Source organism: Vespa velutina, chromosome 3 (genome assembly GCF_912470025.1).
Source record: "Vespa velutina chromosome 3, iVesVel2.1, whole genome shotgun sequence".
NCBI classification, from domain to species: domain Eukaryota; kingdom Metazoa; phylum Arthropoda; class Insecta; order Hymenoptera; family Vespidae; genus Vespa; species Vespa velutina.
This window is the reverse complement of record NC_062190.1, coordinates 11,975,825-11,997,394: the sequence shown is the minus strand read 5'-3', so window position 1 is coordinate 11,997,394 and position 21,570 is coordinate 11,975,825. Positions and strand designations below refer to the sequence as shown.

Sequence of the window (21,570 nt, the reverse complement as noted above, 5' to 3'; positions counted from 1 at the left end):
TTAGTTTTGTTATTATATCCTTCAAATTTTCATTTGAAATTTGAATATCAGTACGTGATTGGAAATGGGCGAATACGAACAACGATTTATTTACATTCCCAATGAACATTTGTAATATTCAAATTTATTTTTCTCTTTTTATTTATCTTTGTGCCGAATACATTTTGTCAAGTTTTAAATATAACTCGATACGGACTTTTATAGATCATCCTACTTTATAATTTCTACTTTAATACTTTCGTCATATTCCAGTACTGATACTCTTATTGAGAGTAATAAAGTAGGATTGTTGGTAATCGAAACGACGATTGGTTAGATTCTTCATGAAAAATATTAAAATGGCGCTGGTTAAATCGAACGAAAAATTTAATTAAGAACGAAATTATGAAAACGGATTTTTAAAGCTATTTAATCGATCGTTTATCAAATGTAATATAGTATTTGTTTTAATGTAACGAATCGAATAGTTATTTTAAGAGGATTACATTAATGTAGTGTTACGCCCTTCCTCGTATAAGGGCACAATCATATTTGTACGATTTGATTGGTTACTATCCCACTCGAAAAAAAAGATGGATACGGAGAAGGTGGATGCATGACGTAAACATCATCTTTGCTATATAGGTATATACTCAATTTTATAAATGTAAGCTTTATAAATACTCTTCTCGATAAATATATCTGATCGGGCAGTGTATATGGTGACTGACAGGTGATGTCATTATTCTTACGTAGTACGTTGCTTTTAGTAAACTTGCGTTGACAGTTATCAAAGCCCGTGTGATATTGTCTTTAATTAAGCGTGCATGAAACTAAAGAACTGATTGATAAATAGCACTGAACTATAATTAACTATCATCATTAAAATATGCCGGGGTAAGCATCAGGGTTATTTCTTTGTTTTTTTTTTTTTTTTTTTTTTTTTTTTTTTTTTTTTTTTTTTTTTTTTTTTTAACAAATTTATAGTCGGGCGATCATTAAATATTTATTTATTCCGTCCACCTGATCGAGCAAGTATTTTCGTCATAAAACTCTCTTGGATCAAGTTTTGTTTCAGTTTGTAAATAATTTATCTATTATTTCGAACAATATAATGGTTTCTAAATAAATGATATTTGTTTATAGCGTTACAGGAATGTCGCTGGATCATATGTTCTGTTCTCGATGCCGAGAGGGCTTTGTGGCACACGAAAAGATAGTTAATTCTCATGGCGAATTATGGCATCCTCAGTGTTTCGTGTTAGTTACACATATTATGAAATATATTATGAAATATAATCAACAACATCCTTGTTATAACGACGATATTGATTTTTTTTCTATTCTTATGTTATAGATGTGCACAATGCTTTCGACCATTTCCAGATGGAATTTTTTATGAATTTGAAGGCTACAAATATTGCGAGCATGATTTTCATGTTTTATTTGCACCTTGCTGCGGCAAATGTGGTATATATTTGCTTTCGTGCATTAAATTTCTAAAATTCCTCTAGATACGGTATAATGATTAATATCTTTTTAGGAGAATTTGTCATTGGTAGGGTAATAAAGGCAATGAATGCAAACTGGCATCCAGGATGTTTTCGGTGTGAAGAATGTAATGGAGAATTAGCAGATGCAGGTTTTATCAAATGCCAAGGCAGAGCTCTTTGCCATACCTGTAATGCTCGTGTAAAAGCTGGTGCTCTTGGAAAGCATATTTGTCACCAATGCCAGTATGTCTTCTATTTATTCATTTTTTATATTGTGATTTGTAAAATAAATATTAACGTGCAGTTTTTTCAATTTTTTCAAACAGTGGCGTTATTGATGATAAACCATTGCGTTTTCGTGGTGAAGTTTACCACCCATATCACTTTAATTGCACAGCATGTGGAATAGAACTTAATTCAGATGCAAGGGAAGTTCGTTCTAGGCCAGGTTATGCTGCCAATGAAATGGTAAAATAATAAATAAAGATTTTTAATGTTTTAACAATTCATATATGTATATATATAAAAATATCATATCAACACTTATGCACATTCATTTTTAGAATGAATTATATTGTTTGAGATGCCATGATAAAATGGGCATTCCTATTTGCGGTGCTTGTCATCGACCTATAGAAGAACGTGTTGTAACTGCATTAGGGAAACATTGGCATGTAGAACATTTTGTATGTGCAAAATGTGAGAAGCCATTCCTTGGGCATCGCCATTATGAGAAAAAAGGTCTTGCATATTGTGAAACGCATTATCATCAACTTTTTGGAAATCTTTGCTTTGTGTGCAATCAAGTTATTTCTGGTGATGGTAAGTATAACATTTGTTAATAATTAGACACTTGAATTGAAACTCGATAAGTTATAATAAGAAATGTTAAAATCTGCAATCTTATATTTTCAGTTTTTACAGCCTTAAATAAGGCATGGTGTGTTCATCACTTTGCATGTGCGTTTTGTGATCAGAAGATGAATCAAAAAACGAAATTCTTTGAATTTGATTTAAAACCCGCATGCAAGAAATGTTATGATAAATTCCCCCAGGAACTAAAGAAGCGTATGCGACGTATGTACGATTCAAATCCCAAAAGGATACCAGCTTAATATTTTATATCAGATGGAAAAGGAAAAGAAATTCTTCATATTTTCTTAACATTTTCATAATATTTTCCTGTCTTTAACTTCTAATCTTTACATTAAGGTGCCTTATAAAACTACAGATAAAATTTGTTATATATTGAACTATATTATACTAATTATTAAAGGATAAATATTGACATACCATTAGACTATTTTTATTATTTATAAATATTACTTCTTGATGGTAGAACTCCGCAATTTGATATGATAATAGATTTTATTGGTTTGCCAGATTTTGTGCCACATTCTTCAATCTAATAATAAAAGTTAATATAATCTACTGCAACGCAGTTTCAGATTATATATTTAATTACCTTATGGATTACAGAAAGATTGGATACAACTTTTCCAAATACTACTCTTCTACCATCCATTGTTTTTAATGTTTTAAATGTCAGATTGAATTTAGAATTATTTTCTTTCATATCGTCGGTTTTATACATAGAAAGTACACCAGGACCAGCATGACGCAAATTGAAATTTTCGTCTTTAAAACTATCTCCATATATGGATGTACCACCAATGCCATTAAATTTTACTACATCTCCACCTTGGCACCAATATCCAGGAACAATACGATGAATTGGAGTATTCCTATATACAGTCATAGCGTCACAATTATAAAATAGATGAACAAAAAATAATATCTTTATGTTTATTTTACCTGTAAGATAATCCATTTACTCCACGACAGAATGCTTCAAAATTAGCACACGTTTTAGGTACGATATCTATGTAGAGTTCAATCACAATTGTTCCCAGAATTTGTTTATTTTGTTGATCTTTGATCTCTAAAAAGCATCTACTTCTAACTGATTGATCTAAAGTATGAAATAGTGCTGAATCACTGAGCATACAGTAGTCCTTTTTCATACCTGGTGTTATAACAATCCCTTTTAATTTTTGGGCTTCCCTGTTTAAAAGTATAGAAGAGTGTGTGTGTGTGTGTGTGTATATTTCAATGATTTATTAGTGTACAATATTAAGCATTTCAAATGTAATTTTTTCAATATACCTTTTTTTTTCAACATCCAATTTTGCTCTCATGTATTTCCATTCTTTTATTAAATCTGCTGCAGTATATTGACTAGATGTCTGATTGATTTTTTTAAGCAATGCATTATTTTCTTTCATAATTTTTTTATTTTCTAAATGTTGAATATCAAATTTACTTTTGTATGTAAATTTCTTTTGCCAGCAATCAACGACACCCTGCAATCAGGTGTTCTTTTATCAATATCTTATATCACTTTATTATTACCTCTGGAAAAAAATTTCTAAATAATTACTCCTAATCTAGTGATAATGTTTAAAGATTTTAATATATTCATATTTTCTTTGTCCAGTTCCCTGATCCTCCTGGCGTCGACTTCTAAACGACGTGGCTTAAAATATACTTCTACGTTAAATTTAGGAGGTTTGTTATCTATTTTTGCAACAACATTTTTCACTTTCTGCAGGTGTTCCAAATAATTCTTATAATTAAGTCGTTTTGGAGTATTATCCACCTTAAATCGACGTTAATAAACTTTAATTCGTGATAATATTTAATATATATGATAAGTAAGTGCGTCAACTCTTTTAACTTTCATACCTTTTGAAGACGTTTTTTATTTTTCAACCTTTTATTTTTATCACTTTCTTCCTTGATCTTTTTCATATTTATACGATTATAGATATGTGTGTGTGTGTGTGTGTATATATATATATATATAACTAATAATTATAATTAATGTTTAATTTCATAAAAATATTTATAATCCAACATTGATTTGTTGTACACGCGTAAATTTAAAATGCGATCGTTGATAACACTCGATATATCGAGATATGTATCGATGATACTCATATATCTCGGTCCTTGCATCGTTTGCGATATTATTGTCGATACATCAATATCCAACTATCTAAGTTATGGGGAATTGTGCGTGATGAGTATGCGGGTATTAATTTTTAAGAGTTAATTAGTAGTTATGATTATTTAAAAAGCTGTGATATTTGTTTAATTTGTCAATTGATAAATATGGCTGGTCTTGCGGAGAATCGCAAAAGTAAATGTCAATTGCAATCAGAAGGTTAGAAAGTACTTTTATGATTTTTTTTTTTTTTTTCAAGTGTGCCTACGTGAAGTATTAAAAATGTAATAATAATAATTTTACATTTTAAGATGTCCAGGTAATGGATTGCATTGGACGTACGCAAGGAGATGGAATGGAAAATGTAGTTATGAATGAAAATGAGGCTAAGCAATCCAAGTGCCGTCTTAATGATAGTCTTATTTACTATCCAAAGAATTTAAAGCAATCTGTATCAACGGGTCCAGTTATTCCCACTGGTACTATTGTAAATCTTATTCCAAAAAATATCACAGCTACAAAGGGCAAAAGACAAATTTTAAATTCTTTAAAAACAAAGGAACCCAAATTTGTACCTTACGAACCGTACAAAGCAGCAGTTAACCCTATTGTTCCGGCTGAGAAAAAAAATAAAAAGCATTCCAAGTGGGATACAAATATTAATGTAGCAGTTACGGATGTTGCTAAATTGAAGATTAATGATACAAATGTTGAGAAAGAAAGAAATAATGAAAAAGATAAAAAGGAAGAATCTAATTGGGATAAGGAAAAGAAAATCTATGAAAGTGAAATTCAAAAGCTTAAAGAAGAGAATAGTCAATTAGAAAATCAATTAAAATTCCAAGCACAGGTATAATAATAAAATGTCTTAGGGCCATAATTTGTTTTACTTATTTTGATTAACGTAATGCATATATGTATATATAACTATATAGGTAAATGGTGAATTAAAAAATTTGCTGGTAGCAGCTGTAGGTGAAGATCTTGAAACTAAAGTTCATTTGCTTACTGAAGATAAGCTACAGCTTGCTCGAGCACTTTTAAATTCTGCTCAACATCTTAGTACTCATCAAGAACAAACGGAATGGTTAGCAGGACAATGTGAAGTTTGGAGGAGTAAATTTTTAGCTAGTAGGTAATTAAAATTAAATCAACAACAATGGCACTAGAAAATTATCCGGAGAAGGAGTGTCAGCGAGTAAAATAATTTTTGTAATAGTTTAATGGTAGAAGAACTTGCAAGATGGAAGGCTGCCCTTTGTCAAAGAACGACCGATCTTCAAGAATCTATAAAAAGATTACTGGAAGAACGTAAAAGTATACGCGATGCGTCACTTAAAACATATAGGTATCTATTTGAATATATTAAGTATCTGTCATTGAATACCATATATATTAACATTATTATATTTTATTATAGAACTCTTAGTATTCTCTTAGAAAGTTTCGATCCTGTTCGAGCAGCGTCATACAAACGCCATGCACTGCCGAGTACAAATGTTATAGATTTGGCACAGGGCTCGTGTCAATTAGCAGAAATTTTAAAAGTTCAATTATTAAGTGGCATGTTGAATACAATGTCAAACAAAGATATTAATATAACTGGTTTGGAAATGCAAACATTGGCAGAAAAAAATGCAGAGCAAGTTAGTTTTTAAAAATTGAAAACGTCTTTTTAAAAATTAATTCAAAAATTAATACTTTTATATTTACAGCTACTTATGAGCCCAAATCTACTAATGTCAGGAAGACAAGATGCTGCTTGTAGCGCAGTCATGGGAGCAGCTTTTGCTATCGGGGGTCAAATTTTTATTCCACGAGATACGTCTAATATTAGTTGTTGTCCAAATTGCAGTGGTGAAGTAAAACAAATTTGAAAATAAATTATCGTAGAATCGTAATTTATAAATGGTCTATGATGCTTCCGTGTTTAAATCGATCGATTATTCATAACCAGGCCTAATGATCGCTTATGAAGATATTTCAATCGATACGAATAATTACAATAAAAATTATGTGTTAAAGATAGACAAATAAAGTCATTAAAAATTTTTCATATATATTTCCCGTTTCATTCCGATTTTATATATTTTCAGTTTTATTTGCATAAATTAATAAATAATATAATCAGCATTTAAAACTACATGTGTGTCCATTAAAATAGTAAATATTTTTCATAATAAGATATTAAATAACTTTTAATAAGCTGCTTACACGTCGTACTCATTTATAGTTAAAATATTTATAAGCAAAGTTATTTTGAAGTTGTTTCAAAATTGCAGAGATTTATTATACGAGTATAACAAGTAATATACCCTAGAGTACTATATTGGGAATTAATAAAATTTTCATTTTTTTGAAAGTACAATATTATGCAATATAAAACTTACTAAGATCGGTAATAAATTTTTAATTCATTTCTTTTCTTTTTTCTTTTTCTTTTTTCTTTTTTTTTTTTTTTTTTTTTTTTTTTTTTTTTTTTTTTTTTCTTTTTTGTTCAAACATTCTTGTGCCATAATTCATTGAAATTGTAGAAGGTAGGTCTATTGTATTGTAGAAGATAAGTTACGTACAAAATTATTTCTTAAATAATGCACATACATGTCATCTCATATCACAAATTAATACCTTGGAGCATTACCTCTCTTTCTCTCTCTCTCTCTCTCTCTCTCACGCACACAAATACTTATTATGTGTGTTAATTCGTATATATACGATAGAACCAGTTACCTGCATGAGACGACGGCCCATACACACACTCCATTAGAACATTTTATTTAACATTTTTTTTTTTATAAATTGTTTTATCATACTTGCTTTATAATTACAAAACAAATGCAATAAATTGTTGAACATGCAGCTATTTGTCATTTCTTTTAAATATTTGGTAAAACAATTATTATTATTATTATTATTATTCTTATTATTATTATTCTTATTATTCTTATTATTCTTATTATTATTATTATTATTATTATTATTATTATTATTAAATCAACCAGAACAAAATAGATAACATATATTAGCTTTAAAGCCAACTTAGACTTGGCACTTGATAAAATAATAGTGTAATGTCTTTTTTTGCTTGACAATGCTGCACTTGATTGCGCTTCATGGTAATATGATAATAATTATAATTTGTTGTAAAAACATCTAAATAATTGAATCGAAAATCTTTTTAAATTAATTTATATAGACGCCGCAGTAGATATTCGTATTTGATTCGTTAAATACATTCGTAAAATTGTCCTACACAGTGGTGATTTGCCTAAGTTGTTATTGATCGATATGTACCCGATCATTAATGAAACTTCACACATTGAAAATAAATTATATTTTAAAGTTCTTGATGTATTTCCTCTTGATCTCGTTCATTGTTCGTTTTCGTATTATCATTTTCTGGCAAAATTAACGTATCCTCTGTTACCCCATCTGTATTTGATTGTTCTGACTGAATATCAACATCGGGAACGGCCGTTGATTCCACGTCTGGTAATTGTGTTGCATTTAATGCTTGATCAGTTTTATTTTCCGTGTGATTCGTTGTTTCTGGTTTTGGTCTCCAGATTTTTGCCTTATTTACAAGATATTTAACTTCTCTATCGAGTAGTGCCATTTTATTTGCAATATCGCGAACTTTATATTTCACCGGCTCGTATAAAGGTGTTTCGGCAAATGACTTTACAATTGTATCATAATATTCCTAGATAAATGAACATATAAATTAACATATAAATTCGTAAAATAATCATTGGCAAAGAAACGAAGAAGATATTATTGTTACTATTATACATACCTTTGTCTCGTTGATCACTTTTTCCAATGTTTCAATCTCTATTTGTGTGAAAATGTCATTAGTTAGACTTAAGTTACGCATATTCTGCAAAAATATTTTACTTCCGTTCAATATAGACACCACTCCTTTGAGAACTTCCGGCCGTTCTTTATGTTCATAAACTCTTTCATATACATCATTTGTCAACTTTTGCAATGACATTAACTTTTCTTCATATATTTCGGCAGTTGCATCAAAACCATCTTCATACAGCCATTCAGAAATTTCTGTACATGCTTTTAATATTTTCCCTGCTTCTCCAGAAGTTGCTGCTGCAGCATAATCCTCCGTTTCTAATTTTTGTTGTGCGTCGATCACAAATGATTCAAGATTATTTAAAGCTGTCTCGCGCCGTGCTTTTTCTCGATCATGTTGATCGAGATAATGAATCCTGTAAAAATAAGTACCATTGTTCTAAACTGTGGATACGAATAATACACTCGTAACATTAATATTAAATTTAATTATAGAAATATTGTTTTTCATAATTACTTTTCAACCGATTTAGAAAATTTCTTTTCGTCTAATGTCTTTGAACCTAATTTGATCTCTTCTGCTTTAATAGGTTCCTTTATCGTTACTGTAATAGGCTTCTTTTCCTTCTCAGTTTTCTCTGTCTTGTTCCCTGTCTTGTCTTCATTTAACTTGGTCTGATTTTTACTCTGAGATTCTGTCTCTTTGTGACCATCTGGATAATCATGCTCTTCGTGTATCCCCCCCTTAATATCTTCTTTTGCTGATTCTTCATTTTTTTCAATTCTCTCTTTATTGTCAGAACCTGGGAAATAAGGATAAATATGTTCAAAGGCTTGGATATTCGTATCATCATTTTTTGCAGAGTCTTTAAACACAGACCAGCAAAGAGTTTACTAATGGTTGAGCCAAGCATTGAAAATGTACCCTCTTCTTCTTCAGCACTGGTTCCTGTTTTTTCCGACACCAATTCTACATTTACTAAATTAAGTAAACCACTTTCATCCATATTGAAATGAGCTTTTATTCCTTTACTTTCAGCTCCTTCTTTGGCATGCTTTTCTAAAGCTTCAGCCACACCTGTTAATTTTATAGTTGATAAGTTCAAATTTCCGACGGCACTGTAATCATATAAATAAGAAGTTTTCTTTAATAATAATTCCTCATTAAATCCCTCATGTTAAAAACGTTTTAACGTTAAATTTTAAAAGGAAAAAAAAAAAAAAAAAAAAAAAAAAAAAAAAAAAGAGAGAAAAAGAAAAAAGAAAATACACATCACGTGGATTATGTGTATGTACTTACTTCATTTCGTTAACGGGTAAATAATCTAACTCAGCATAGTTTACATGAAATTCGAAATCTTCAGTATGTTTGTTAAATGTAATAATCTTTTTTTGCGGATAAGCATTCATTTTATTAAAAAGAGTTCTTCTAACCTGTAGACAATGTGCGTGCATGTGTGTGTGTATGATTAGATTGCAATATTCAAAAATAGAAATAAAAATGATGAATTTTTAAGTTATTACCTGTTTTATTCTGCCATCGGCATTTCTATCGAATACAATTTGAATAGGAAACAAAACCGCATCTTTTGTTATAAATTTTGTTACTTTAAAACCTTGACTGAGATCTGCCGCCTTATAAACGGCTCCTAATGCAGCGGATTCATCGGTATTCATGTTCTTGGATAAGTCCGTTTTTACATATTCCATCAACTTTTCTTGTATTTTTGGCATACGTGTACCAGCTCCCACCAAAACTACTTGAGATATTACATCCATTGTCAATGCTGAAATAATGTACAATATTGTTTTTACATATAATAAATACCTGTTAGAGGCTTATCAATAAAATTTGTCAATGAAACGAATAATGATTCATTCGCTTACATATTCAATAAAATTTACCTGAAGTCTCCAGGGCATTTTTTATAGGATTTGACACGCGTTCAAATAAATCAGAACAAATATTTTCCAAAGTTTCTCTGGTGACTTGTAATCGAAAATCATAATCGTCTATCAAGCCCTCAATTTGTGCAAAATGATCGGCATTGGCACTAAGTACATTTTTAACGCGTCCAGCTTCTTTGAAGAGTTTTGCCATTGCTCTTGGACTATTAAATATTGAATTTGGAGTTTTATTTAAAGCGTCAAACTCTTTCGCCAAATAGTTTTGCAATCTGATCTGCATTTCTAATCCTCCAAGGGTACGATCATACCCTACACCCAATATGTTAACATGAGGATTAGTTTCAACAAATCCTTTTTCCTTTGTTTTAACATTTTGATAACTGACCACTGTTGCCGTTGTACTGCTGGCTCCCATATCATAAAACATTACGTATTGAGCAGAATCATTAATTTCCTTTCTACGAAATATACCATAATTCAATGCGACTGCGGTATAGTCATTGATAAGTTGTAATACTTTGATTTCTGCAAGTTCAGCCGCTTGTAACAAAGCTCTTCTTTCAGCTTGATTGAAATATCCTGGTACGGTGATCACTGCTTCATTAATTTTTTGTCCAGCAGAAATTTCTGCAAATTCTTTTCCTCTGTGAAGTATCTGTGCAAGTAATTCCTCTGGCGTATGAGTAATATTTTCATAGAGTTTGAATGCTATTGTCTGGCGTTCATCGTCAGCTATAATATCATGATAAGGAAATCTCTTGGAATAGAGTTTAACCATTGGATTATCTATAGATTTTCCTAAAAGATCTAATATATAAGAGAAAGAGTTTTGTGGAAATCTAAGTCCTACAATTTGTGCATCTTCGCCAAATGTCCGTTCTCCATCTCGAAATGATATTGTTACGGGTGTTTTTCTTTTTGACTCTTTATTCAGAGCTATTTCCATAGGTACACCTGGCTACAAAAATAATCAAGATTTTTAATAATTCTATTCTTATATCGTATCAAATAATATATCTCTAAAATATGTATTAGCTTAGAATTAATTATTAAAGATATGAGTATAGTAACGTATTAATTAATTAATTTAACGTACCGAAACGATAGCAACTTTCATCCATTCGCTGCCAATATCAATGCTCATGACAGCTATTTCTTCACTTTGACCAATAAAAGCAGCAATTATGACTAGAAATAGCGTTATTCCTGACATCCTTACACATGTGATTTCCATCTATGTGCAGTATAAAAAAATATAAAATTATTAAAGAATCTTTGTTAACGTTAACCACGAAGTACCGACGTATATGAGCACGAGGAAAACTGCTTTGCTATTCAATTTGGTTATGACTACCGGCAGGCTAAAACAGCATCTGAACTAGAAATGTTACGTGCTGGAACTACCTTCTTACTTTTTATTTTTTTTGTTCTTAAGAAAATTTTATACAAAAAAAAAAAAGGAGAAATGTTATTTTTATATCATTAGGAACGCACAAATCTTGAGAACATCACAAACTTTAATTAACAACAAACGTTTTAAACTAACAAAAAACAACCCACTCGCGAGTTTTCGCGATAGCTGCATGGACCATGTGTTTGTGTGGCATAATACCATTGGTTAAAGACTCTTTGAAGTTGATATTCTATTGGGCCGCGTTGTCAAATCAAAACTGATTAGGCGCGATAAGAAATGACGAGTGAAATTTAAAAAATAAAGTGTTGGTCTATCAGAAACGAGCTACGGCGTTTTTTCTCTTTTATAAATTTATAGATGCCTCAATATATATATATATATATATATTTTTTGCACATCAAAGTGTATATAAATCGATGAAAATAAGGGGAAAAAAAAGAAAAGTTAGATAACTCACATGTATACACACACACACACACACACACACACACTTATAATTCTGGATTAACGAAAGAAATCATTCATGGCATGAAATAGGACACATAGAGAATTAAAGAAAAAAATTAGATTACTTTGTGTAAATACAAATTATTAACGTCGTTATGAAAGCATTTATTATTTACGTAAAATGAAATTTAAATTAATAAGATCTTTATTAGAAAAAGCAAACATTCAGACTGAATTCCAGACAACTTAGTAATTATTATTATTATTAAATTTAGAGGGAGACCGCACAGAGCAGGTAAAAATAACCTGTGCAATATTGAAACTCTATAATCTTCTTATGTTTTACAATTACATAACACTTTTATATTATTAAAATGGTTACGAAAATCTATCAGGATATATCTTTACATTTAATTGTGTGCACACTAGTGCGTGCACTTCAATGTAATTATTTATAAATAAAAAATGATAACACTTTTATATTCACTTAAATATTATGTGAAACATTAAGATCGTTTAATTATTCTTTATAATATCTTTGGATTGCAATTTTCAATGTATATACTGTTAATGATATTATTATCGTATGACTATATGCAAAACTTTAGATAGAAGCAAATAATTGTCAATTCTAGTATTTTTAAATATTCTAATCGATGAGTATTTATGAGATTTAAATCAATTCAAATGAAGTTGAAATATTTATACTACCACATTTGCTACTATATTTTGAAAATATAAGTATATTAATATTTAAAAGCAATCCTTTGTGTAACTTTTGTAGAATTTTATAAAAACAATTCCGCTAATACTGATCTTCGGTTCGACCAAATTTATATGTCATAGATCCCAAGAATATAAATACATTTTGTAAGAATAATCCTATTCCAGGCCAGTAATGTCCAGCACCTAAAAAATATTTCTTTATATATAAGCTTTATTTCTATTATTATTTACTTAGCTTTTTTTCTATTATTATTTACTTAGAGCTACGAAATCTGCAAATAAGATCCAACAGGCTGCAATAACTGCGGCGAAGCCTATGACAAAGCCAACGAATAACCAACTTCTTGCTCCCCTGACTCCTAGACGTCCGCCATTATAATCATCTCCTCTTATTTGAGCATTCGACACAGAATTGACCCTGTATTAAAAACAATTTATATTTCATATTGTGTTGTAGATGTCCAATTATAAGAGTCTAATTAAAATTTTACCAACAATAATTCGCGAATATTATTTTTGATAACAGATTTTCTGTTTCGTTACTCTTAATCAATTTAATCGAACTTACATAAATAAAGATATTGTACCAAATATTCCACAAACGTGATAAGCAGTTACCATCTCTGCAGGATACTTTGCATGAGCGTCTATTATAAACCACCATCCTACAAAAAACTGCAACAACATTTGACGGATAATAAATAAACAATCAATATGAAATAAATTGGTATTGTACGATATACAGAAAAAAGAAAAAAGAAAAAAAATAAAAAGAAAAGAAATAAACATATAGCGAATGGTTAAAAAAAAATGTCACATTTCCCAGTAATAATTAGAAATTATTAAGTTTACCAATGTACTAGCCAACATCGATACTAATGCATTTCGTTTTTCGACTCCCTCAAACCACACGCACGTTGGAATTTGTACATTTTCTAGGCACGATGTCATTTTTTTCGACTCTTGTTTACTCGACGTAGAACTTTATTCTGACGAGTAATAACTAACCTAAAGTGACATATCAACAAGGATTAAAGGTAATAGCAAAAAGTTTCTCAAGCTATAAACGATAAATGATCAAGAAAAGAAATACGACATCTGCTTTTACGATTCTTCTAAACATACGCCACCTATTTTTATTGCATTTTTTTTGAAATAAACTTCAGGGAATAAACCGTTTAGAAAATGATAAACGATGGTAAGCTTGAATTTTAAATCACTGGAAGAACGAACTTCATTGTTTTCAACGATCGTCTTTCTGAATAAGTACAAACGCATATATAGAGATGTATACAATATATGGAATTTAGGAATATCATAGCGAGATCGTGACATGTGAAGATTGTAAGATCATTTGACGCTCGAAATAATGAGTGCGAGTTTAACGAAAATGACATTTTGTTCGATATTTAAATCTTTATTCAGGAAAACAGTACCTATTATGGTATAAATTATTTATTTTGTAATGATTATTATTAAGATATTTTTTATTACATATGCAATATTAATAACACTCTTTTTCTTTTTTTTTTTTTTTTTTTTTTTCATACATAGTGCTTCAGCTCGTTCTTTGTCAAATGTTCATCGAAAAATGAATCAAAGATTACGGAAGAATATAAATTAAAGTTACCGGATGTAAATACCTTGACATATAATTATATGATAAATCAGTCAACTTTAAATGCAGTAAATAATGCCTCTGAACTTTTAACCATTATATATACAGCCATAGAAGCTGCAAGTGTAGAGTACAGGTGAACATAATGATAAGTCGTATAACGTGAAGTTTTTATATAGTAATAATATCTAGAAAAGTTTTCTTTTAGGACGTTATTAATAAAATTAATAAATCTTCACAAAGATAGTATAGAAAATGAATTTGCCGATTTGCATGGGGATGCAATAGTTCAAATTAGAGGAGAAACACAGGATAAAAAAGAAACGCTTATTGTAAGATGTTTAAATTTATTTAATAAATACTTTGCACTTAATTATGATCATATTTTATAAGTTCTTTTAATTGTTTTATCTTTTAGCAACTTATTAGTTTTATGGAGCTTGTACGTAAAATGGCTGATTCAACTACCGACATATGTTACACATATGGAATGAACAGCTTATGTTCTACCCTCAGTCAAAGAATACATGATGCAATTAAAAATGTAGAGAAAGAGATATATAATAATCAAGAATTAGAAAAAGAATATTTTTATATACAACAAGAATGTATAATAAATACTAAGGAATCTTGAAAAATATAAATAACTTGTCGGAGGAATATTCCTATGAAGATGAAAATTATAAAATTATATTATTGTATAATTGGAAAAAGCGTAAGATGTCTATAATGTGGAAGATAGAGAAATAATGGGGTATGATTTTACTGTATTATTGTAATAATGATAATAACGCATTATTTACATGATATTTTAAAAAGAATTATTCAAACATCTAAGTGAATTGTCACAATGTGTCGACCAGGTACCATTACTAATCCAAGAGCTCTTGCTTCTGTGTGATCTTCAGATAAAAATTCTATACATGATCCCAAAATTACATTAGCATCTCGATCGGTGCAGAGAAATGCACCTGTTAATACTCTACCATCTGTCATTTTAATTCGCAAATGTCGATTCAGCCATCCCCTTAATTTTTGTTTCGCAGGTGATTCCTCGCTATCTAAAGTCTAATAATATTACGAATTAATCACAGAAGATATGTCCAAATAACGAAATATTACGAATATTAGCAATATATAGATCATTAATCAATTAATTTATTTATTTACATAATTAACTACCTCTCCATTTCCATGAACATATTCTTCTTTTGACATATTTATGCGACTGTATTCCTTCTTTCACGTTACAATAGTTATTTTACTAAATTATAATATTAAATAACATCAGATGTTTACCAATTTTCCCAAATTAAATCATAGGTCGTGATTTTGACAATATCATATTTTGCTTTAGCCAAAAGAAACTATAATACGTGAAAGTACATGCGTTCACGATTAACTCGAAAGCATTTTCTCGAAATTGAACAATCACAAGTTTATACCTAACTTCAGTATGAAAAAAATGGTCAACCTGATTAGTTTCTTTTCGAATTAATATAATCTTATTAGTAATTTCTACGATCTTAATTATAATCTCATTTAAATCATTTATTTATTTAACAAATTTTAATGGTACTATTTTACTGAAATGTTTTTTCATTCGAATGAAAACAATAGACTATTGAAAATATAACGTTTAAAGCTTTTCACTACTTTTCGTTTCGTAGTGTATGCGACTTCAGCGACAGGTACGAGTAAATTGTGAACTACAAGTTCTGTAACTGTAAACCTAATACATCAGTCTTAAGTTTATTATAGTTTAAATGATTTAAAAATTTCATCTAATCTATATTATTCACTCTCGAAGAGGACGCTGCTATACGAGCTTTTTTTTCTTTCTTTTTTTCTTTTTTTTTTTTTTTTTCACAAGAAATATCGATAATAGCGTTTATATTGACAGCTAGTCCAAGAGAAATTCTTGACCTATTTTGATGAATAACGTCTCATTTTAAAGATGAAAATTTAAATGAGTATGTGATTTTTCCGAATTTTTAAAAAATCTTTATTTGTATGCATAAATTATGTCCCCGAAAAAGTACCATTCTTTGACACGATTTTTTTCAAAGAAAGTAAAGCTTTTTTAAAAGTTCGAAAAAGCCACGATGACCAGCCTTAATGGTGTTACATGCTATTTATTTGGATGAAATATTATTGTGTGTCAAAATGTATATACAGTTTTCTAATATTCTCTACTATCATAGAAAATAAATTTTTTCTCCAACACTTCTTCATGTAATCATCATCTACGAAAAAAATTTGTCCACTTTTTAATAATTTCATTCGATCCTATTCCAATTATATCAAAGAGCTTTAACTGATGTTATGCTTTTATATTTACTAGACATATATTCTTATCGCATTCTCGTTAAATAAGAATATCCTCTTATTGGATAGGTAATCCTAATTGAATCGAACAATTTCAATTTATGTACAATGAAATTGATAAATTTGACTAGAGTATAGTTCTTGTTCTATCATTCAGTTAAGTCACAGAATATGTCTAGATGTTCCACGCACTCGTCAATGTAATCTGACGTTTGTTAGATGGGCGTTCTAGGCAGATCGGAGATTACGTTTGACTATACGTCGTCCCATTTTTTAATCCGAAAGGAATATTGAACTTATTACATTTGCGAGTGACTACGTTCTGCATCCTTTTTAAATACACGCAAAAATTCATGACGAATAGCAAGTATTCTTATACTTAGTTCAGTTTTTAATTTTAGATGATACTTTTTGTTTTGCCCTCCTACCATTCATTTATATTCTAAGGAAAAAAATAATATACATTTTGTAAATATATATATATATATATTTTATACAATCAAAATGCACGAAGCATATAAAAATATGCCTATAATGAATATAACAGTGCAAATAGAATCTATGATTGCATATGGTATGTAAGAAACTTTTCATAAATACAATGATTATTTATTGTTTGCATATATTTCTGATATAGCTAAACAAATAATGTTTAAATTTTCTCCCGACATTGTGCGATTCCAGTATTTTATATTTCAGATGACAACTTATTGATTGGAACAAGAGAAGGACAAATTTTCATGTATAATGTTCCTTCAAAATTGGATGAAACTCACAAGTTAGAATTATTACGTCATAGTAAAAATTTTAACAAAAAACGTATTACTCAAATGGCTGTTGTGACAGACTATAATTTGTTAATTTTACTTACAGGTAATACTTTCTCGGTTTTAAATCGTTTATTTTGTATAAAATTGACAAGTCCAAATTTTGTCATAAAATAAATAATCTCTTTGTACAGATGGTATAGTTTCTATTCATGATCTTAATTCAGTGAATTTCCAACTAATCTGCCAGTTGCAAAAAACAAAGGGAGCAACGTTATTCGCTTTAGACATTCAAAGAACAAAAAGTTCAACGGATGAGAAAGATATCGTTGTGCGCTTATGCGTTGTTGTAAAGCGTAAATTACAATTATATCATTGGAAAGGCAAGAAATTTGAGGAATGTAAAAATTTTGAATTAACAGTACCCGACATACCACGTGAATTATCATGGTATTAATATTTATTGATCTCATAGAAAAATCCTTAACATTTATATTATTTAATTATAATATTTTTATATATAGGTGCGGAGAAACTCTGATATTAGGATTCCGTGGTTTGTCTTATACAATTTTTGATTTAAATGACAAACCTAAGGAACTATTTCCTACTGGAAAATCACCGGAGCCCAGTGTTACTAAATTATCAGATAATTCTTTTGTATTGGGTAAAGATTCTCATTCCATTGTTATGGATACAAAAGGAGAATTAATTCAACATAATCCTATCAAATGGCCAGATACTCCAAGCGTCATAGGTAAGAATTTTTATTTAATACGAGATACGAGGAATGAGCTCAAAAAGAAAATTCTCTTGTTTACATTATTAAATTATTTTAGCATGGGATGATCCTTACTTACTTGGCATTGTACATGACAGATTAGAAGTATATACTTTGGAAGGTTGCTTACACATTCAAACAATAAAGGATTTAAATAAAGCTAGACTTATATGTAGATGTAAACAAGGCAAAGTCTTTGTAGCATCCATCAGTAGTGTATGGTGCGTGACGGCTGTTGATGCAACACAACAAATTAGAACCTTACTTGAACAAAATCAATTTCAATTAGCATTAAAATTAACAGTATGTATAAACATTGTATTTATCTCCTTCTCAATGTCCTTTTTTTAAATTGAATTTAAGAATTATTATTATAGAGTAATATTTATTATACATTCTTTTAGAGCTTATCAGATATTATAGAAGAGGAGAAGGTGAAACAAACCTATAAAATACAAACTTTATATGCGCATCATTTGTTTTATAATAAAAAATTTCAAGAAGCTATGGATTTATTTTTAGAACTTGGGACTGATCCTTATGAGGTAATCAGATTATTTCCTGACTTAGTAACGCCATCAACTAGCAGCCAGGATCTCGGCGATTCATCGGCAAACTTACCGAAACTTCCAAATCATGATTTGGAAAAAGGTTTACGTGCTTTAATAATTTTTCTAACCGATGTCAGATACAAATTAATAGGTGATACAAAAACAAAAGATAAGGATAATAATAAGGAGAAAAATGTAATGGAGAGTGAAAAAAATCTTACTGCTGTGGCTACTGAGCAATTGTTAAAGATCATAGATACTACTCTACTCAAATGTTATTTACAGGTATGAAGAAAATATAATATTTATTCAATTTTCTTCAAATATATAAAAAAAAAATTAACGATTTTACAGACGACCGATGCATTAGTAGCACCTTTACTAAGATTAAATCATTGTCACTTGGCAGAAGCTGAAAAGACATTACTTATACATCAGAAATATCCAGAACTTATTATATTATATCAAACGAAAGGACAACATAGGAAAGCTTTAGAGCTATTGGAAAAGCATGCCAAAGAGAACGATTCTAGTTTAAAGGGAACCGAAAGAACTATCCAATATTTGCAGCATCTTGGCAAAGATCATATGGATTTAATTCTTAAATTCGCAGGTTGGGTTTTGGAAGAAGATCCTGAACAAGGACTTAGAATCTTTATGGAAGATATACAAGTATGTTATTCATTTTATACAATTTCTTCAGATCTTACTGACATCCGTTGTCTATTTTTAGGAAGTCGAGCATTTACCTAGACCAAAGGTGTTGGATTATCTTTTACGTTGTCACAAAAATTTAGTTATAACGTACTTGGAACATGTGGTGCGTGTATGGGAAGATACAAATCCATTATTTCACAATGTTTTAATACACCAATATAAGGAGAAAAGTCTAGCTTCTATGAATGAGAATGCAACGCCCGCTGAGAAAGAAATATCTCAGCACATTAGACAAAAACTACAACAATTTTTGGAAAAATCTGCGTATTATACGCCAGAGACGATATTGGTACATTTCCCATTTGACTGTTTATTCGAAGAACGTGCAATTATTTTAGGAAGGCTTGGACGTCATCAACAAGCTATATCAATATATATTAATCTCTTAAATGATATACCACGTGCAATAGAATATTGCAATAACGTATATGAAAGGTATCATAGTAAGTACGCGATTCTTGGTAAAAACAAAAACAAAAAAATTATTTATCTATTAATAACAATAATTATGGCTTTACAAAGATGAAGAGAAAACGGATAAACAAAAAAAATCTGAGGGAGCAGATGAGGTTTACGTAATGCTTATTAATCAATTATTAAAACCCGATGATGCAGGAGCTCTAATGGCTGGTATGTTATTATTTCTATTTTCGGATATATTATTTTTTTAATTTTCATTTTTTCTTTGTGCTCCATAAACGTTTTGATTATGTCATCTAATGAAAAATATTTCACTGCTTCGCAGGTTGTAATACAAAGATACAACGTAAGGCACAACCGGATCCAGAAATGGCATTACGTTTACTCGAAGAACATGCTTCTAAAATAAATCCTTTAAAAGCTTTAGAAATCCTACCAGATACAGTACCGATTGGTAGAATAAAACGTTTTCTAGAAGTTAGTCTTCAGAATAATTTAAACACAAGACGTAAAACTCAAGTTTTGAAAGGCTTACTTTATGCAGAACATTTGCAAGTACAAGAACAACGCATGCATTATGAGTCACAGAGTGTCCTTATGACAGAATTTAATATATGTCCAGTATGTAAAAAAAGATTTGGAAACCAGAGGTTTGTATTATTTTCTATAACTTGGATTCATACATTATGAATCTAAAAAGATGCTATATATTATTATTTTTTATAGTGCATTCGCAAGGTATCCCAATGGCGACATCGTGCATTATTCGTGCCAAGATCGTAAAGGATGAATAAATATTTTACCAACATTGCTATGTATATATATGTAAACATGCTCTTTTTTTATCAACCAAAAGGTCTCTAATATCCTATTCTTTTCAACATATTCATAAGTACTAAGTACCAATCACAATGTATTAATAATATGTTGTACGATATTGTATAATTAATAGTAATGCATTAAAATGGATGAGCGAGAGAGAGAGAGAGAGAGAGAGAGAGAGAGAGAGAGAGAGAGAGAGAGAGAGAGAGAGAGATGAATAATTAATACTTTCAAGTACTACTTGGCATTTTTTATTTAGTTACATTTAAATATATTTATATATATATTCCCATTTTTCTATTCTAAGCCAAAAAAGAAAATATTAATTGAATTTATTAAGAATAATTAATCTTTAAAATTTTCGTTGAAATTGTATTTACTATTTGTCTTATATTTATTTTTGAAAAATAATAATAACAAGATAGATATTTGAAAACGTACGTAACTAGAAATAAAACTGCGTGGCACGAATTTGATTTTATGAAGCAGCAAGTACAAATGTTTCTTACGACGTCTATAGAAATAATGATAAATGATAAATATTGATCGATCATAAATGTTTAAAGAAAGAAATTATAAAAGTTAAGATAACAAGAAATATATAGAAGATGGGGCGTGCCCGATCCAGAATGTGTTATAAACAGGGCCGATGATGTCATAGACGGTATCTTGTATTCCTACGCCTGCACGAATAAGCACGCAGGTACATACATACAAGTACGGATGCTTCTACCGGTCTGAATGCTTCTTACCGGTTTCCGATTTTTGTAGACGCACATTGA

The 21,570-nt window shown here is 29.6% G+C and overlaps 8 protein-coding genes across 16 annotated transcripts; 4 read left to right on the top strand and 4 right to left on the bottom strand.

The window, feature by feature from the left end:
* The first annotated feature begins 340 nt into the window (after positions 1 to 340).
* Positions 341 to 2,767, top strand: LOC124948191 (LIM and senescent cell antigen-like-containing domain protein 1). 5 transcript variants are annotated; one of them, XM_047491491.1, is made up of 7 exons: positions 341 to 624; positions 1,126 to 1,239; positions 1,337 to 1,449; positions 1,523 to 1,715; positions 1,799 to 1,940; positions 2,036 to 2,294; positions 2,388 to 2,767. In XM_047491491.1, exons 2-7 carry the CDS (start codon positions 1,136 to 1,138, stop codon positions 2,585 to 2,587), a joined length of 1,011 nt encoding a protein of 336 aa, XP_047347447.1. In that variant the 5' UTR covers positions 341 to 624; positions 1,126 to 1,135; the 3' UTR covers positions 2,588 to 2,767. The 5 variants fall into 5 exon arrangements, with proteins under 5 accessions (XP_047347447.1, XP_047347445.1, XP_047347448.1 ...); XM_047491489.1 differs by having other exon boundaries at positions 612 to 712; XM_047491492.1 differs by lacking the exon at positions 341 to 624 and adding an exon at positions 711 to 734.
* LOC124948189 (peptidyl-prolyl cis-trans isomerase E-like) lies at positions 974 to 6,882 on the bottom strand. The gene is made up of 6 exons (XM_047491487.1): positions 4,218 to 6,882; positions 3,913 to 4,131; positions 3,639 to 3,835; positions 3,288 to 3,536; positions 2,938 to 3,217; positions 974 to 2,877 (listed from the first exon to the last, which is right to left on the bottom strand). Exons 1-6 carry the CDS (start codon positions 4,281 to 4,283, stop codon positions 2,782 to 2,784), a joined length of 1,107 nt encoding a protein of 368 aa, XP_047347443.1. The 5' UTR covers positions 4,284 to 6,882; the 3' UTR covers positions 974 to 2,781.
* LOC124948185 (golgin-45) lies at positions 4,495 to 6,539 on the top strand. Its single transcript, XM_047491473.1, has 6 exons — positions 4,495 to 4,698; positions 4,791 to 5,329; positions 5,415 to 5,614; positions 5,699 to 5,827; positions 5,900 to 6,125; positions 6,195 to 6,539. Exons 1-6 carry the CDS (start codon positions 4,647 to 4,649, stop codon positions 6,354 to 6,356), a joined length of 1,308 nt encoding a protein of 435 aa, XP_047347429.1. The 5' UTR covers positions 4,495 to 4,646; the 3' UTR covers positions 6,357 to 6,539.
* A 115-nt stretch (positions 6,883 to 6,997) lies between the features above and the next one.
* Positions 6,998 to 11,797, bottom strand: LOC124948174 (hypoxia up-regulated protein 1). Of its 3 annotated transcripts, none has more exons than XM_047491450.1 (9): positions 11,744 to 11,797; positions 11,294 to 11,431; positions 10,195 to 11,155; positions 9,814 to 10,076; positions 9,590 to 9,723; positions 9,170 to 9,408; positions 8,807 to 9,092; positions 8,276 to 8,705; positions 6,998 to 8,182 (listed from the first exon to the last, which is right to left on the bottom strand). In XM_047491450.1, the coding sequence occupies exons 1-9, from the start codon at positions 11,780 to 11,782 to the stop codon at positions 7,817 to 7,819; spliced, it is 2,856 nt and encodes a 951-aa protein (XP_047347406.1). In that variant the 5' UTR covers positions 11,783 to 11,797; the 3' UTR covers positions 6,998 to 7,816. The 3 variants fall into 3 exon arrangements, with proteins under 3 accessions (XP_047347406.1, XP_047347407.1, XP_047347408.1); XM_047491451.1 differs by having other exon boundaries at positions 9,215 to 9,408; XM_047491452.1 differs by having other exon boundaries at positions 11,610 to 11,792.
* A 572-nt stretch (positions 11,798 to 12,369) lies between these two features.
* LOC124948199 (transmembrane protein 50A) lies at positions 12,370 to 13,979 on the bottom strand. The gene is made up of 4 exons (XM_047491508.1): positions 13,637 to 13,979; positions 13,353 to 13,459; positions 13,042 to 13,202; positions 12,370 to 12,967 (listed from the first exon to the last, which is right to left on the bottom strand). The coding sequence occupies exons 1-4, from the start codon at positions 13,733 to 13,735 to the stop codon at positions 12,864 to 12,866; spliced, it is 471 nt and encodes a 156-aa protein (XP_047347464.1). The 5' UTR covers positions 13,736 to 13,979; the 3' UTR covers positions 12,370 to 12,863.
* LOC124948197 lies at positions 13,404 to 15,559 on the top strand. Of its 2 annotated transcripts, XM_047491504.1 has the most exons (5): positions 13,408 to 13,821; positions 13,951 to 14,228; positions 14,339 to 14,538; positions 14,611 to 14,734; positions 14,821 to 15,559. In XM_047491504.1, the coding sequence occupies exons 2-5, from the start codon at positions 14,154 to 14,156 to the stop codon at positions 15,034 to 15,036; spliced, it is 615 nt and encodes a 204-aa protein (XP_047347460.1). In that variant the 5' UTR covers positions 13,408 to 13,821; positions 13,951 to 14,153; the 3' UTR covers positions 15,037 to 15,559. The 2 variants fall into 2 exon arrangements, with proteins under 2 accessions (XP_047347461.1, XP_047347460.1); XM_047491505.1 differs by lacking the exon at positions 13,951 to 14,228 and having other exon boundaries at positions 13,404 to 13,821.
* LOC124948200 (N-alpha-acetyltransferase 38, NatC auxiliary subunit) lies at positions 14,736 to 16,085 on the bottom strand. 2 transcript variants are annotated; one of them, XM_047491509.1, is made up of 2 exons: positions 15,573 to 16,085; positions 14,736 to 15,470 (listed from the first exon to the last, which is right to left on the bottom strand). In XM_047491509.1, the coding sequence occupies exons 1-2, from the start codon at positions 15,618 to 15,620 to the stop codon at positions 15,228 to 15,230; spliced, it is 291 nt and encodes a 96-aa protein (XP_047347465.1). In that variant the 5' UTR covers positions 15,621 to 16,085; the 3' UTR covers positions 14,736 to 15,227. The 2 variants fall into 2 exon arrangements, with proteins under 2 accessions (XP_047347465.1, XP_047347466.1); XM_047491510.1 differs by having other exon boundaries at positions 15,585 to 16,075.
* Positions 16,086 to 16,765: 680 nt separating this feature from the next.
* LOC124948175 (vam6/Vps39-like protein) lies at positions 16,766 to 20,815 on the top strand. Its single transcript, XM_047491453.1, has 11 exons — positions 16,766 to 17,304; positions 17,430 to 17,603; positions 17,692 to 17,947; positions 18,022 to 18,254; positions 18,337 to 18,581; positions 18,683 to 19,114; positions 19,184 to 19,501; positions 19,563 to 19,989; positions 20,069 to 20,176; positions 20,292 to 20,616; positions 20,693 to 20,815. The coding sequence occupies exons 1-11, from the start codon at positions 17,235 to 17,237 to the stop codon at positions 20,754 to 20,756; spliced, it is 2,652 nt and encodes an 883-aa protein (XP_047347409.1). The 5' UTR covers positions 16,766 to 17,234; the 3' UTR covers positions 20,757 to 20,815.
* Positions 20,816 to 21,570: the final 755 nt, after the last annotated feature.

Bases quoted from the DNA above. Each gene is read 5' to 3' on its own strand.
- LOC124948189 (XM_047491487.1), bottom strand. From the start codon at position 4,283: ATGAAAAAGATCAAGGAAGAAAGTGATAAAAATAAAAGGTTGAAAAAT. The intron at 3,836-3,912 runs GTAATTATTTAG...ACCTGATTGCAG, and splicing joins ACATTATCACTAGATTAGGA to GGTGTCGTTGATTGCTGGCA. The intron at 2,878-2,937 runs GTAATTAAATAT...TTTTATTATTAG, and splicing joins ATCTTTCTGTAATCCATAAG to ATTGAAGAATGTGGCACAAA.
- LOC124948200 (XM_047491509.1), bottom strand. From the start codon at position 15,620: ATGTCAAAAGAAGAATATGTTCATGGAAATGGAGAGGTAGTTAATTAT. The intron at 15,471-15,572 runs GTAAATAAATAA...TAATATTATTAG, and splicing joins ATGGAGAGGTAGTTAATTAT to ACTTTAGATAGCGAGGAATC.
- LOC124948185 (XM_047491473.1), top strand. From the start codon at position 4,647: ATGGCTGGTCTTGCGGAGAATCGCAAAAGTAAATGTCAATTGCAATCA. The intron at 5,330-5,414 runs GTATAATAATAA...ATAACTATATAG, and splicing joins AATTAAAATTCCAAGCACAG to GTAAATGGTGAATTAAAAAA. The intron at 6,126-6,194 runs GTTAGTTTTTAA...TTATATTTACAG, and splicing joins CAGAAAAAAATGCAGAGCAA to CTACTTATGAGCCCAAATCT.
- LOC124948175 (XM_047491453.1), top strand. From the start codon at position 17,235: ATGCACGAAGCATATAAAAATATGCCTATAATGAATATAACAGTGCAA. The intron at 17,948-18,021 runs GTATTAATATTT...TTTTATATATAG, and splicing joins ATACCACGTGAATTATCATG to GTGCGGAGAAACTCTGATAT. The intron at 19,115-19,183 runs GTATGAAGAAAA...ACGATTTTACAG, and splicing joins TACTCAAATGTTATTTACAG to ACGACCGATGCATTAGTAGC.
- LOC124948174 (XM_047491450.1), bottom strand. From the start codon at position 11,782: ATGCAGCTATCGCGAAAACTCGCGAGTGGGTTGTTTTTT. The intron at 10,077-10,194 runs GTAAATTTTATT...ACATTATTTCAG, and splicing joins AAATGCCCTGGAGACTTCAG to CATTGACAATGGATGTAATA. The intron at 9,409-9,589 runs GTAAGTACATAC...ATATGATTACAG, and splicing joins TTACCCGTTAACGAAATGAA to TGCCGTCGGAAATTTGAACT.
- LOC124948197 (XM_047491504.1), top strand. From the start codon at position 14,154: ATGAGTGCGAGTTTAACGAAAATGACATTTTGTTCGATATTTAAATCT. The intron at 14,539-14,610 runs GTGAACATAATG...GTTTTCTTTTAG, and splicing joins GCTGCAAGTGTAGAGTACAG to GACGTTATTAATAAAATTAA. The intron at 14,735-14,820 runs GTAAGATGTTTA...TTTATCTTTTAG, and splicing joins ATAAAAAAGAAACGCTTATT to CAACTTATTAGTTTTATGGA.
- LOC124948191 (XM_047491489.1), top strand. The intron at 1,716-1,798 runs GTATGTCTTCTA...TTTTTCAAACAG, and splicing joins CATATTTGTCACCAATGCCA to TGGCGTTATTGATGATAAAC. The intron at 2,295-2,387 runs GTAAGTATAACA...TTATATTTTCAG, and splicing joins TCAAGTTATTTCTGGTGATG to TTTTTACAGCCTTAAATAAG.
- LOC124948199 (XM_047491508.1), bottom strand. From the start codon at position 13,735: ATGACATCGTGCCTAGAAAATGTACAAATTCCAACGTGCGTGTGGTTT. The intron at 13,203-13,352 runs GTAAGTTCGATT...TTTTTAATACAG, and splicing joins GGTACAATATCTTTATTTAT to GGTCAATTCTGTGTCGAATG. The intron at 12,968-13,041 runs GTAAATAATAAT...AATATTTTTTAG, and splicing joins TGCAGATTTCGTAGCTCTAA to GTGCTGGACATTACTGGCCT.